This window comes from Octopus bimaculoides, chromosome 8, assembly GCF_046866305.1.
Source record: "Octopus bimaculoides isolate indiv1 chromosome 8, ASM4686630v1, whole genome shotgun sequence".
NCBI lineage: Eukaryota > Metazoa > Mollusca > Cephalopoda > Octopoda > Octopodidae > Octopus > Octopus bimaculoides.
This window is the reverse complement of record NC_142935.1, coordinates 44,107,482-44,122,481: the sequence shown is the minus strand read 5'-3', so window position 1 is coordinate 44,122,481 and position 15,000 is coordinate 44,107,482. Positions and strand designations below refer to the sequence as shown.

Here is a 15,000-nt window from a genome sequence, read left to right as displayed (position 1 = left end):
AAGTGTTATTTTTTGTTTTACTTAAGATAAACTGTCAATCTCTCAATGGATATAGCTGTGTTTAGATTTTAATTGCATCAATTATAAATGGTTGATAGACAAATTCCTTAACTGCTATACGTTTTTAATTCAACAAATAAGTTGATTTCATTCTTTAACTTTTCGGCTACAACATTAGAGACATTTGCTATGGCCGTGTAGACTATTGTTATTTTTATCATGGAAAATAATATTAATTTTAGTATGTGTTATGTCTTGGGCTGTCTGTATACTGAAGTTTTATTGTACTTTTGTCCGTAATTTTCTAAGACAGCTAGAGTATTTTAGTTTCTGTTAGGAGAGAAATTTGTTGCCTATGTCTTTCAATATATGTTTAGTGGTAATATATTGCTTCTGTATGGTGACTGTTGTAGTTTATGCTGCAATATTCGGGCTAGATTTATTCAAACATAGTTGTTTTTTACTGTTGCTTATATGTGATTTATTCGCAGCAGTATTGCCCACGTAAAGGCATGCCTTTCTGTTGTTGTTGCCATTGTTGTTATATTATTTAGCTTCAGGTCAGTTCTATTCGAGTAGATATATATAATCAAAGTTTTCCAATCATAACCATCCTGCATTTTTAGGTGTAGGTAGAAGTAATTTAATGAATAAACCCTGTCCATATGCAAGACAGTGATTTGAGGCAGATTTGACTGCTATTTCTAGCAGAGCCAGTGACAATGTAGAAGTTATTTCGTTGGCTTGTTTCTTTAAGTTTGTCCATCAAAGTAGCCAAACGTATTAACTGTCCGTTTTTATTGCTGCTTTAGGCTTAGATTTTAGCAATTCTAAATCGAGTTCAGTTATTTCAAAAAATTGTGTTGCAGCAGTGAAAACCGATTTCTTATCCTTTGTGTAGTTATAGTCAATAAGTGTACGTAACACACCTTCTATAAGTTGGAAAGGTAGTGGCTAACGACATTAAAAGCTGTCTTCTTAAACTGCTCATTAACATTAATAGAACTTTCTTGAACTGGTCTTTGGGTTGTATACTCGTTACATGTCAGACTTGGTTAAAAGAAATTTTGCCGTAGACAATTTGCCGTGGGAAATTCATTTTAAATGACTTCATCAGTTTTTTAAAATATTTGATGTTGAATAAAGACTTGCTTATTTAATAATTTTATGAAGCCTTTTATCATTTATTTTTTTAATTTTAAAAATGCTGATATAGGCGCATGCGTGGCGGTGTAGTAAGACACTTGCTTCCCAACCACATGGTTCCGGGTTCAGTCCCACAGCATGGCACCTTGGGAAAGTGTCTTCTACTATAATTTCAGGCCGACCAAAGCATTGTGAGTGGATTTCGTAGACGGAAATTGAAAGAAGTCCGTTGTATATATATATATATATATATATATATATATATATGTATTTGTGTGTCTGTGTTTGTCCTCTCACCATCGCTTGACAACCAATGTTGGTGTGTTTACGTTCCCGTAACATAACGGTTCGGCAAAAGAGACATGTCAGTTACATCAATCCTAGTACTTCATTTATTTTATCAGTCTTGAAAGGATTTGAATCCAGAACGTAAAGAATCTGAAGAAATATCGCTCAGCATTTTTATCTAATGCGCTAAGGTTCCTGCTAATTCACCGCCTGAACGACAATAATAATTCTTTCCAATTTTGGTACAAGACCAGCAATTTTAAGGGAAGGAAGTAAGTTGATTACTTCGACCCCAGCACTTTACTAGTACTTATTTTATCGAGGATGTAGGGCAAAGAAAACGCCAGTAGTATTTGATCTCAGTGCATGAGACGGAAGAAATGTTGCTAAGCATTGTGTCCGACGCGTTAAAGATTGCGTTAAGTAGTCATCTTATTAACAACAATAATGGCAATAATTATAATCTTTTGAACTATAGGTACGAGGCTTGAAATTTTGGGGTAGGGGGCTAGTCGATTTCGTCGACCACAGTGTTCGACCGGTACGTGTTTTATAAACCCTGAAAGGATGAGAAACAAAGTGGAGCTCAGCGGAATTTGAACTTAGAATGTAAAGAAGGACGAAATACTGCCAAGCATTTTGATCGGTGGGTTAACAATTCTGCCAGCTCACCACTTTGGCACAAGGCCAACGATTCATTGAGCTCAGTGTTCAACTGGTACTTATTTTACCAACTCCGAAAGGATGAAAGGCAAAGTCATCCTCGGCGGAATTGGAACGGAGAACTTGCAGACGGATGAAATGTTGCTAAGCATTTTCCCCGGCGTCCTAACGATTCTGCCAGCTCGTTGCTTTAATAATAACAACAATCTTTTCTACTATAAGCACAAGGCCTGAAATTTGAGGGAGGGGGCTTGTCGATTACATCCACCCCAGTGCTACACTGGTACTTATTTTATCGCCCTCAAAAGGATGAAAGACAAAGTCGACCTCGGCGGAATTTGAACTCAGAACGTAAAGACGTTTTCAAATGTTGCTAAGCAGTTTGCTCACCGTACTAATTGTCCTATCAGCTCGCCGCCATAACAACAACACCAACAACAACAACAACAACAATATTTTAGTTAGTGTATAAATAATATGGAAATGAAATAACAACTACGATATTGCATCAACTACGTAGAAAACAATCCAATGAATATAATGAGGTAAAGCAACATATCGCACCATGTCCACACCCTGTTTCTACACGTTCAACCCAGTTGTTTATTCTTATGTAAGTCGATGATTTCAAATCAACGATGAAAAATCTCGGTCGTCTATTCCACATTCGTGTTTCTCAATATTTGATTTCGCTTTTTTTTTCTTCTTCTTTTACCTCATTAGACACATCTCTATATCTCTCTCGTATTGGCTGCCTCTCTCACTTTCTTTCTTGTTCCACTTCTCTCCCTGTCTGTCAATGATGTCCACTCTCTGTCTCTCATCTGATTTCACCCATTTCTTCTCCCCCCTCTCTCTCTATATATATCTGTTTATCTCTCTCTCTCTATCTCCCGATCTCTCCATCTTCCTCTTTCATGCACAATTGCCTTCTGCCAATACTTTTAATCATGCGTTGTTTCTCTTTAGTCTCTCTCTCTCTTCCTTTGTCTCTTTGTTTAACACTCTCAGACATACAGATGGAACTCACACCACGCATAAATCGATATATATATATATATATATATATATATATATATATATATATATACATATACATATATATATGTGTCTGTGTATATGTGTGTGTAATGGTCATATGCATATGTGCGTTTTCGTGATTATATACACATAGCTAACTAATATAGATATGTATACACGCACATCTATGCATACATAAGCACGCATTCGCATACACGGACATACATAAGGTTGTTTATGATATATGGCGAGTGATGCAAGCAATAATCACGTTCTCATACACACAAAATGCAGCATGTGAACTCGGTTAAGCGCGCGAGTATATTTGTCTTTATATATGTATATATATATATATATATATATATATATATATATATATATGTATGTATAAATATATGTAAATATATGTATGTATATATATATATGTGTGTCTTCGTATATATATGTATGTATATATATATATATATATATATATATATACGTATATATGTACACACACACACACACATATATATAATCAATGTCTCTATATTTAGACACATGCACATACAAGTGTGTGTGCATGTGTGTTTATGTGTATTATTAAAATATATTAAAAGAATGACTGCTTTTACAATTCTCTCCTCTCCTCTCTCTCACTCTCCTCTCTCTCACTCTCCTCTCTCTCACTCTCCTCTCTCTCACTCTCCTCTCTCTCACTCTCCTCTCTCTCACTCTCCTCTCTCTCACTCTCCTCTCTCTCACTCTCCTCTCTCTCACTCTCCTCTCTCTCACTCTCCTCTCTCTCACTCTCCTCTCTCTCACTCTCCTCTCTCTCACTCTCCTCTCTCTCACTCTCCTCTCTCTCACTCTCCTCTCTCTCACTCTCCTCTCTCTCACTCTCCTCTCTCTCACTCTCCTCTCTCTCACTCTCATCTCTCTCACTCTCCTCTCTCTCACTCTCCTCTCTCTCACTCTCCTCTCTCTCACTCTCCTCTCTCTCACTCTCCTCTCTCTCACTCTCCTCTCTCTCACTCTCCTCTCTCTCACTCTCCTCTCTTTCACTCTCCTCTCTCTCACTCACCTCTCTCTCACTCTCCTCTCTCTCTCACTCTCCTCTCTCTCACTCTCCTCTCTCTCACTCTCCTCTCTCTCACTCTCCTCTCTCTCACTCTCCTCTCTCTCACTCTCCTCTCTCTCACTCTCCTCTCTCTCACTCTCCTCTCTCTCACTCTCCTCTCTCTCACTCTCCTCTCTCTCACTCTCCTCTCTCTCACTCTCCTCTCTCTCACTCTCCTCTCTCTCACTCTCCTCTCTCTCACTCTCCTCTCTCTCACTCTCCTCTCTCTCACTCTCCTCTCTTTCACTCTCCTCTCTCTCACTCACCTCTCTCTCACTCTCCTCTCTCTCTCACTCTCCTCTCTCTCACTCTCCTCTCTCTCACTCTCCTCTCTTTCACTCTCCTCTCTCTCACTCACCTCTCTCTCACTCTCCTCTCTCTCTCACTCTCCTCTCTCTCACTCTCCTCTCTCTCACTCTCCTCTCTCTCACTCTCTTTACACACACACACACACACACCACGCACATAATGAATCATACAATTATACAAATACACAAATAAACACACACATATATATTTACATACCTACACATTCATCATGCATTCATGTATTCATATGTACATACTATATATATATAGTGTCTGAGTGTGTACGTTTGCATGTATATATGTAATGCAGATATTTCGCGCATGTGTAATGTTTATGTATATATATATATATATATATATATATATATATATATATATATATATATATCTGCATGTATCTTTGTATGTGTAATATATATATATATGCAAATTTTGTTTAACTATAGAATGTAATGACGAAGTAATTTTAAAATTAAATAAATACAACACCACCCTATTTCTCTTTTACTCTCGAACGTACTTTTACCCCCTCTCCCCTCCTTATTGTCTTTGTTTAACTCTCAATCTCTTATTATGTGCACGTTTTTATGACTGCTTCCTCTTCTGCAGACTTTATTACAATGAACTACACTGCAACATTCCACACCAGACCACCACACTGGTGCTCTATCAGACTTGTATCTTTCTTTCTAATACTTTCCATGTTTCATTTTTACCTCTCTCAATATATCTTCATCTCCACCTCTATCTCTATCTCTACTCTATACGTCTCGTCTCCACACCAATACTCTCTCTATCTTTCTGTTCCAAATGTATGCAATTTGTTTGAACAAATTACGAAGAATTGATTCAGCATGACAATTGCAACAAATTACAAAGTAGTAGACGAGAGAGACCTTTAGTTAATCAATGATAACGAGAAGATGGATAGATTGTTTCACAACTTTACATCTCCTTCACTGTACACACACACGCACACACACACACACACGCATGCGCGCGCGCACACACAAAGAGTAATATGAGTGTATATTCATTAAACAATATATACTAGCGTGTATGCGCGTGTGTGTATATAAATATACATATACATATTGTATATGTCTATATAATATGTTTATGCACACACATATTTATACATACATTTATATGCACGCATATATGTATATATATATATATATATATATATATATATACATATAAAACAATGGAAAATGAGGTATTGAAAATCCAGGAGAATTCTTTATAAGCACTCCGTAGGGTTTATTTGGGTAACTAAGTTCTCCAGTGAAAGCCATTGTAATCCAGGTCAGCTGTAAAATTACTTTTTGCTGTCTGTCCACTTTGCAAATCCGAAGTTCAAACACCGAATAAATATAGTATAAGGTCACAAAGTATAGAAAAGTCCATAAAGAATGGCCAATTATACATTCTTGAATTTGCTTAAAAGCGTTTCAGATAGGTTAACAGTTCAAAATTCTGCGATGTAGTAACCATACATATCAATTGATTTCACATATTAGTTGACTTATATATGATTCTACTGAGATAAATTTAACACTGCTTAGAATAGTGAACATTTTAAGGAAGATGGATATTGGTAAAATTAACAATGTTTGACCAGTGTAAGCAGTAAAGGAGGTATTTCAGCAGACCTACTTAGGAATAGTATTTATTAGATCATACTAGAAATGTATTATAATATGATACTTAGTTTCCTAAATCCTACTCGTTAGCATGAAGAATGTTTAAAGCAAAATTTCCAACCCGATTTAAACTATTACTGACTATTTCAAATAGACAGAGGTACGTAAGACCAAGCTATTCAGCAGATAATTATTTAGTTTACGATGGAAATGTCATTTGATCAGTATTAAATCTAAATATAAACAATGAGTAGAAGAAGAAAGGAAAAATTAATTACAATTCCAAAGGAAAATAATGGATTTATTATTTACTAAAGATATTCTATTTCAAAAGAAAGATTTTCCTTAAAAGAATAAATCTTAAAAACTAAAATACTTATAATATGGTTAGGATTAATTAAGGTAAAAAAGATTAAAAAATAAGGTAAAATATAATTAAAAGAAAAGCAAATTAAAGATAATAAAAAATAATTGTAAAAGTAATTAAAACTAATAAAGAAATAATAATTAAACAATCAATTACAGTATTTAAAATTATAAAATAATAATGACACTAACCCTAACTACAAAATAACAACAGCAACATCCATAACAATGATGTTGGCTTCAAATATTGGCACAAGGCCAGCAATTTCAGGGGAGATGTTAAGTTGATTACATCGACCCCAGTGTTCAGCTGGGACTTATTTAATCGACTCCAAAAGATGAAAGGCAAAGTCGACCTCAGCAGCATTCGAAAACAACAACGGCAATAATGATAATAATAATCCTTTCAGGGCCTGAAATGTGGGGAAGGGGGATAGTCGATAACATCGACTTCAGTGCGTAACTGGTACTTAATTTATCGACCCTGAAAAGATGAAAGGCCAAGTCGACCTCGGCGGCATTCGAAAACAATAACAGCAGCAGCAGCAATAACAACAACAATAATAATAGTAAAATTAAGATAAGTAAAATAATTAGATAAAATAATTAGATATGATTTGATCAAATAAATATTATTGTTACTACTAAATAATACTAGCTGAACTGTATCTACTAGATATAGTTGACAGAGAAAGTGAGATTCAACCTAAGGTACATTAATCAGTACTTTTTTTTTTATTTGGGGAGCTTTTAAAGGTTCTTTTAAGTAAATGTGAACATCATAACACCTTAACATTAATTCAACAAAAAGCTGGCGGGCTGTGTAGCTATTAGCGACAAACGCGGCTTGCGGTGCGCCGGCAGAATCGTTAGCGAGTCGGACGTAATGCTTAGCGGCATTTTCCCTGGCTCTTTACGTTCTGAGATCGACTGCTATTGAGGTTGACTTAGCCTTTCATTCTTTTGGGATCGATAAAATAAGAATCAGTCAAGTACTGGTTCGATGTAATCGACTTTCCCCCTCCCCTCAAATAACAATAAAAAGATTCTAGGTTTGTGCCTATATTAGAAATAAATGTTATAATAGCGCTACTGTTCTTGCTGTTGTTTAACTCTCAACCAGCCAGCCCTAGTAGAACAGATATGATTAAAAACATATAACCATTCCATGTACTTGCATTACAAAGATTATATTGGTCTGTATGTCCTGCCTATTTTAAGTAATTTGAATGGAATTTAGCTGCTATTTCTACTACATCAAGTAAGCTCGTAGACGTTCCCCTCTGGTTTTAGTGTTGCTGTTGATGAGGTTGTGGTAGTATTGTTGGTTGCAGAGGGTTTTGTTCAGCCCAGGGCAGCCTTGATCGAGCATATCTATGATTAAAAGAGTTCCAGTCGTGACAATTTCGCGCTTTTAGGAGTATTCAAACTACATGTAAAATATCCTTCCATATTTTTTAAGATTTAAGACGGTAGCCTTAAAATTTAAGGAAAATTTCAATCCTAATTCCATCATGGTGATGCTGGTGGCAAAGGTGGTGTTGGTGGTGGTGTTGTTGGTGGTGGTGTTGGTAGTGGTGATGATGGTAGTGTTGTTGGTGTTGTTGGTGTTGGTGTTGGTGTTGGTGGTAGGATTGGTGGTAGTGGTGCTGTTGGTGTTGTTAGTGGTAATGTTGTTGCTGCTGTTGGTGGTGATGTTGGAAGTTGTGCTGGTGTTGGTAGTAGTATTGGTTTAAATAGTGGCAGTGTTTGTGGTTGTTGTTGGTGGTATTAGTGGTGGTCTTGGTGGTGTTTGTGTTGATGTTTGCGGTGCTGGTGTTAGTGGTGTTTTTAGGGAAGCTGGCATCGGTGGCGGTGTGGGTAGTAGTACTGTTGATGGTGCTGGGGCTGGTAATTTTGTTGGTGGTGTTGGTAGTGGTGCTGATAGCGATGCTGACGACTGTGGCAGCGTTAATAGTGATGCTGGCGTTAGGTTCGGCTGATAGTAACGTTAGCTGCGTTAGTGTTGCTGGTGGGGCTGGTAAGGTTTGTGATGTCATGTTTCAATCGAGATTTATAATGAGAAAGCAATTAATGAGAGAAGTAAAAAGAAAAAAAAAAAAAAAATGGAAGCCATTATCTGAAGGTAAATGTTTTCAAATTGAAACAGAAATTAAAAATTATTCCTGACACAATTAGAAATATATTGGTAAAAGGTAAGGAGGGAAGGTAGAGGTGGAGAGGATTGGAGCACGAGAAGAGGATGGATGCATATATATATATATATATATATATATATATATATATATATATATATATATATATATATATATATATATATATATATATATATGTATATATATATATATATATATGTATATATATATATATATATAAATATATATATACATACATACATATAAATATATATATATATATATATATATATATATACATATATACATATATATATGTCTATATATATAGACATACATCTATATATATATATATATATATATATATAAACATACACACAGAGGAATACCTATGCATATATATATATATATATATATATATATATATATATATATATATATATATATATATATATATATATATATATATATATATATATTATATATATATATATGAATATGTATTCCTTTGTGTGTATGTATGTTTATATATATATATTGTGTACGTGTATATATATATATATGTATATGTATGTAGATATGTATATGTATGTATGTATATATATATATATATGTATGTATGTATGTATGTATGTATGTATGTATCTATCTATCTATCTATCTATCTATCTATCTATCTGTCTATCTTTCTCTTTAGCTATCTATGCTCAACATTATCGGCGAAAACAACAGTACAGAATGCAAACTGAAAAGAAGCCGTAGAGATTGAGAAAGTGGAAGCGTCTTTGACGTGTCGAGCTTAAGAAGGAAAAAAAAAAACTGTAGAATGATATACTCAAATATAGACTTTTCTGAGGGTAACCGATCGAACCATCTTAATGCCCTCTATTGCGTTTTTTTCCTATTTTTATCTTTATATATATATAGCGGCGTACGTACACCCCTGTGTTCACATTATAGAAGGTGTGTATCTAAATTTTGTACGACTCTCACTTTATCTTTTATTCCCCCTCTCATTTTCCTTCCTTTTTCTCGCTCCCCTTTCCCACATTTCTTGGCCCTCTCTTTCTTTAACTCCCTCTATTTTCCACTCGATTATCTCCCCTGTACCTTTCTCTTTGTCACTGATTTTTTTTTCTAATCCTTCAATCTCGCTGTCTCCTACCCATCTCTCCTCCTTCATCGTGACCGGTGTCTGGCCAACCATGATCTTTCTTTCTTTGCCTGATTGCCGACCGTCAACATTTCTTGTGTCCATCTCCCATGTTCCCGCCTTTAGGGTTTCACTTCATGCACGTCAGCTCAATTTGAATCGTTTTCAGTCGAAAGACGCCTGTTGTTACTACTACTACTACTACTACTACTACTACTACTACTACTACTACTACTACTACTAAATTTTCTATACGAACGGGTACTGATAAGTTTCTGGCTTTGGGCAAAAGAAAATACAGCAAGATCAGTTAATTACGACTTTATTCCCCTTTCAGATTCCCCTCAACATATTCTCCTCAACAAATCCCCTCAATCTGTTCTCCTCTCAGATTCACATGCATATTGAACTTATTACACACTTAGTAAAAGAGCTCAAAAGGTTGGGTCTCGAACCAGGCCGACCCTTAAAGCCAAGAACTTTTCAGCACCCCTCGTATGTACTTATGGCCGTTTATGCTTTGAGTTCAACTCCTAATAAAATAAGACATTCGATTTAAACGACTTTCCCTAACTCTACAGACATATAATGCTGTGTCTTTGTTTGAAATTATTATTGGATAAAATGCCTTACAGGATTTATTTCGGCTGTTTACGTTCCGAGTTCAAATCTCACCGAAGTCAAGTTTACCTTTCATCTTCCCAAAGTGATAAAACAAAGTAGTACTCAATTACTGGGGTCGATATATTTGACTATTCCCACACCACAAAATTTCTAAACAATAATAATAATAATAATAATAATAATAATAATAATAATAATAATAATAAAATATTCAGACAAATACATAACAAAAACACCAGAACTTACAAGTATATTTAACATACAGAAAATTGCACTACTGGGCACTGTACACATCCTACGCGAAACACTTTCAATAAAGTAACCGTAAGAGCATCACAGCAAACCACAGCACATACCCAAGGCACACAAAGCTGCACTCGGTAGTGAAGTGAAAGCACGTTATAAAAATAAAACTACTGAATAATAATAATAATAATAATAATAATAATAATAATAATAATAATAATAATAATAATAATAACAACAACAACAACAATAACCCTTTCTATTAAAGGCACAAAGTCTGATATTTCTTTTGGTGGCAGTGACTAGTCGATTACATCGACCCCAGTGTTTCTCTGGCACTTACTTTGGCGACCCCGAAATAAATAATAATAATAATAATTATTATTAATTTGTAAAAAGGAGGCAAACTGATAAAATCATCAGCGAATCGGACAAAGTGCTTTGAGACATTTCTTTAGGCTCTTCATGATCTGGATTCAAATTCCGCCAAGGTCAGCTTCGCTTTTCATCTTCTCGGGATCGATAAAAAACCCTTAAAGCCAGGAACTTTTCAACAACACTTTGTATTTATAAAAGTGATAGAGAAATTGTACAAATACAAAGATATAAAAATAGAGATAACTCAGATTTGAGTACTGGAAACAATCTTTATAAGAGCTGCTTTGAGGATGAGAAAGAGTATGTAGACAAATACATAACAAAAATCCGGTACTTACAAACACACAACATACAGAAAAAAAAAAAGCACGACTGAGCCCCAAATGCATATTATATAGGATACGTGTACTGCAATAGAAACATCAAAACCAAGACAAAACAGTGTAAGTACTCAAGACACACAGAACTGCTTTCGGGAAGGTAGTAGATATACGTAATAAAAGAAAACTACCGCAAAAAAGCCCCCCCAAAAAACCAAAAAAACCGAAACAAACAAAAACAAAAAAAATATAAAAATAGTCTCAAGTTTTGGCGCAAGGCCAGTAATTTTAGTTCGGTTATTAGTTGATGACATCAATTCCAATGTTCAACTGGTTCTTAAATCCCACCAAAATGAAAAGCAAAGTTGGCCTCGGATAAAAGGCTAAATAAATAAAAAAAAACATAAAGAAATAATTTTCTTTTTTTACGGAAAGTCGATGATAACTTACTGAAGACAGACACAAAAACTTCCAAGAATGCACGTTCCTCCATTTTGACAACATTGTTTAATTTTCAAATCATTTTCACCTGAAAGTAGATGGTTTGATTAAATACACTGCTATATATATATATATATATATATATATATATATATACATGTACACACACATACACACACACACACACGCGTACACATGCATACGTACCCATCACGTTCATACAAGTACATACACATATATGTTGATATATGATATCGAGAGAGAGAGAGAGAGAGAGAGAGAGAGAGAGGGAGAGAGAGAGAGAGAGAGAGAGAAAGAGAGAGAGAGGGAGACAAGTGAAAGAGATGGAAAGTAAAGTAAGATAACTGCTTCATAGATAGATTGATAGAGAAAACGATAGAGTGGAATAGACACAGAAAGTATATATATATATATATATATATATATATATATATGTGTGTGTGTGTGTATGTATGTAACATATTGAGAAAGAGAAAAAGACAAAGACGCATATGTGTGTGTGTGTGCGTATAATGTACGCACACACACACACACATGGATATCATTACATATCTGTATGCATACATACATACATGCATACATACATACATGCATCCACATCCATCCATGCATACATATATTTTTATACATGCACACACACACACACACACACACACACACACACACACATGAAGAAAAGAGAACGAGAGAGCTTCAACAAATTGGTTTTTTTTCTATAACTGAACTGGTTAAACAAAGGAGCTGCAATTTTGCAATTAGCCAATATAGATTATCATTGAATTAAACCAAAAATACTTAACATGTAATCTGAAAAGACAAAACGGATTTTCAACAAAACAAAATCATAAAATATAAGGTGTTAACCAAACAAGGGTACTCACCGTTAGCAACGATAATGGATTTTCCGAACAATAACGTCCAAACAAACAGCATGTATCTAAAATAAAGTTATATTAAAACAAGTAAAATGTTTCATCTACTACAACTTGTTTCTAATTTAGACACAAGACTAACAATTTTATGAGTTGTGGTGGGAGTGTAGGGTGGGTGATGCTGGCTAGTCGATACCAGCAACTCTGCAGAACTTTGTTTTATCGACCGTTGAGGGATGAAAGGCGAAATTTGACTCCAGAAGGATTTGAACTCAGAATTGAAAAGCCAGAAGAAACACTGCTTAGCATTTTTGTCCAATGCTCTAACGCTCTTGCCAATCCACACCACCCTAGCAATAATAATAATAATAATAATAATAATAATAATAATAATAATAATAATAATAATAATAATGATAATAATAATAATGATAATAATAATAATAATAATAATAATAATAATAATAATAATAATAATAATAATAATAATAATAATATAACAAGTAACTGTAAAATATAACAAGTAACTGTAGAATATGTGGAGATGGACAAGAAACAATAAATCATATTATCTCTGGCTGCCCAGTCCTGGCTAAGAAGGAATATATTCACAGACACGACAGAGCTGGGACCTATATACACTGGAAGCTATGCCAACACTATGGAATAACAACAGAAAAAGATGGTATAAACACACGCCAGAAAAGGTCACAGAAAACGAGAAAACAACCATACTCTGGGATATGCCAATACACACAGATAGAGAAATTAAGGCAAATAGACCAGATATAGTTGTCAAAGATCATGAAGAAAAAAATGCTTTCTAATTGATGTATCAATACCAGCAGATGACAACGTTTCTCTAAAAGAAATGGAAAAACTTTCAAAATACAAAGACCTGGAAATAGAGATAACTCGAATGTGGAATCTAAAAACAGAAACAATTCCTATCATAGTAGGTGCCTTAGGTATAATAAAAAAATATTCAGACAAATACATAACAAAAACACCAGGACTTACAAATATATATAACATACAGAAAATTGCACTACTGGGTACTGCACACATTCTACGCAAAACACTTTTAATACAGTAAACATAAGAGCACCACAGCAAACCACAGCACATACCCAAGGCGCACAGAGCTGCGCTCGGTAGTGAAGTGAAAGCACGTTATAAAAATAAAACTACTGAACAATGATAATGATAATAATAATGATTTCAATTTTTGGCACAGTGCCAGCAGTTTGGGAAGAGGAGATATGTCGATTACATCGACCCCAGTGTTCAACTGATACTTATTTCATCGACCCGTAAAAGATGAAAGGCAAAGTCGATCTCGGTGGAATTTGAACCCAGAGTGTAAAGACGGACGAAATATCGCTAAGTATTTTGCCGGGTTTGTTAACGAATCTGCGTGCTTGAATCTGTCGAGACCCTGTATGACGTTTGACAACAGGTTGCTATTCGCTCTTACAAAATTAACCGAAACAAGTAAAATCGAGAACTTTGAGAAGTAAAATGGAAAAAATAACAACAACAACAGCAATAGACATTTTGACGAATCTGCTATTCTGGGGATGGGAAGGGGTGAGAAAATAGATAACACACGTATTGAACTCCCTGACGGAGCATCTAAGAAGAAAGTGGACCGCGGTGGATATAAATATCTGTGAATACACCAGCCAGAACTACACTTGGATACAAAAAAAAAAAAAAAAGAAGACGATAAGAGAAGAGTACATTTGGAGCGGGAAGAAACTTTGTTAATATAAGCTAAATTGAGATAACTTAATTGACGCCATTAATGTCTAGGCAGTGGGAGTTATAAGGTATGGTGTGGGTACTGTCAAATGGACTTAAACAAGTCAAAATCGAAGAACAAGAATAAGTGCTTCCATTCACGCGGTAATGTAGCCAGATTGTACCATCCCCGTAATGAAGGTCGAAGAGGGTTAATTGGTGAATGTGTAAGATCTGGGTGCATTTCATCTTGTAAGTATTTACAGTCATGTCACGAGTGAATGCTGAAGGCAACGCTGAATGAGGAGGTACAAGAAGATACAGAATATTTGGTTGATTTTAAGAAAAGGATGCGTGAGGAGAAGGTGGCTTTAGGAAAAGAGAAGCCATTGCGCAGTGTTTTCATTAGAAATCTGGCTGCACCTGAATGATGGAGATGGATGCGGAATGAGTATCTAAAAGAAAAGACTGAAGGGATGATCTTTATTGCCCATGAGCAGGCACTAAGAACAAATTCTGTCAAGTACCTT

At 35.0% G+C, this 15,000-nt stretch overlaps 1 protein-coding gene across 1 annotated transcript in view; it reads right to left on the bottom strand.

Annotated features, from left to right (window-relative positions):
- Positions 1-15,000, bottom strand: part of LOC106871742 (uncharacterized) — a 42,347-nt gene that overhangs the window by 16,063 nt on the left and 11,284 nt on the right. The window contains exons 2-3 of the mRNA XM_014918361.3: positions 12,737-12,792; positions 11,844-11,922 (exon numbers count right to left, since the gene is read on the bottom strand). Of these exons, the coding sequence (XP_014773847.1) occupies positions 11,844-11,922; positions 12,737-12,792 (135 nt within the window). The remainder of the gene's footprint in view (positions 1-11,843; positions 11,923-12,736; positions 12,793-15,000) is intronic.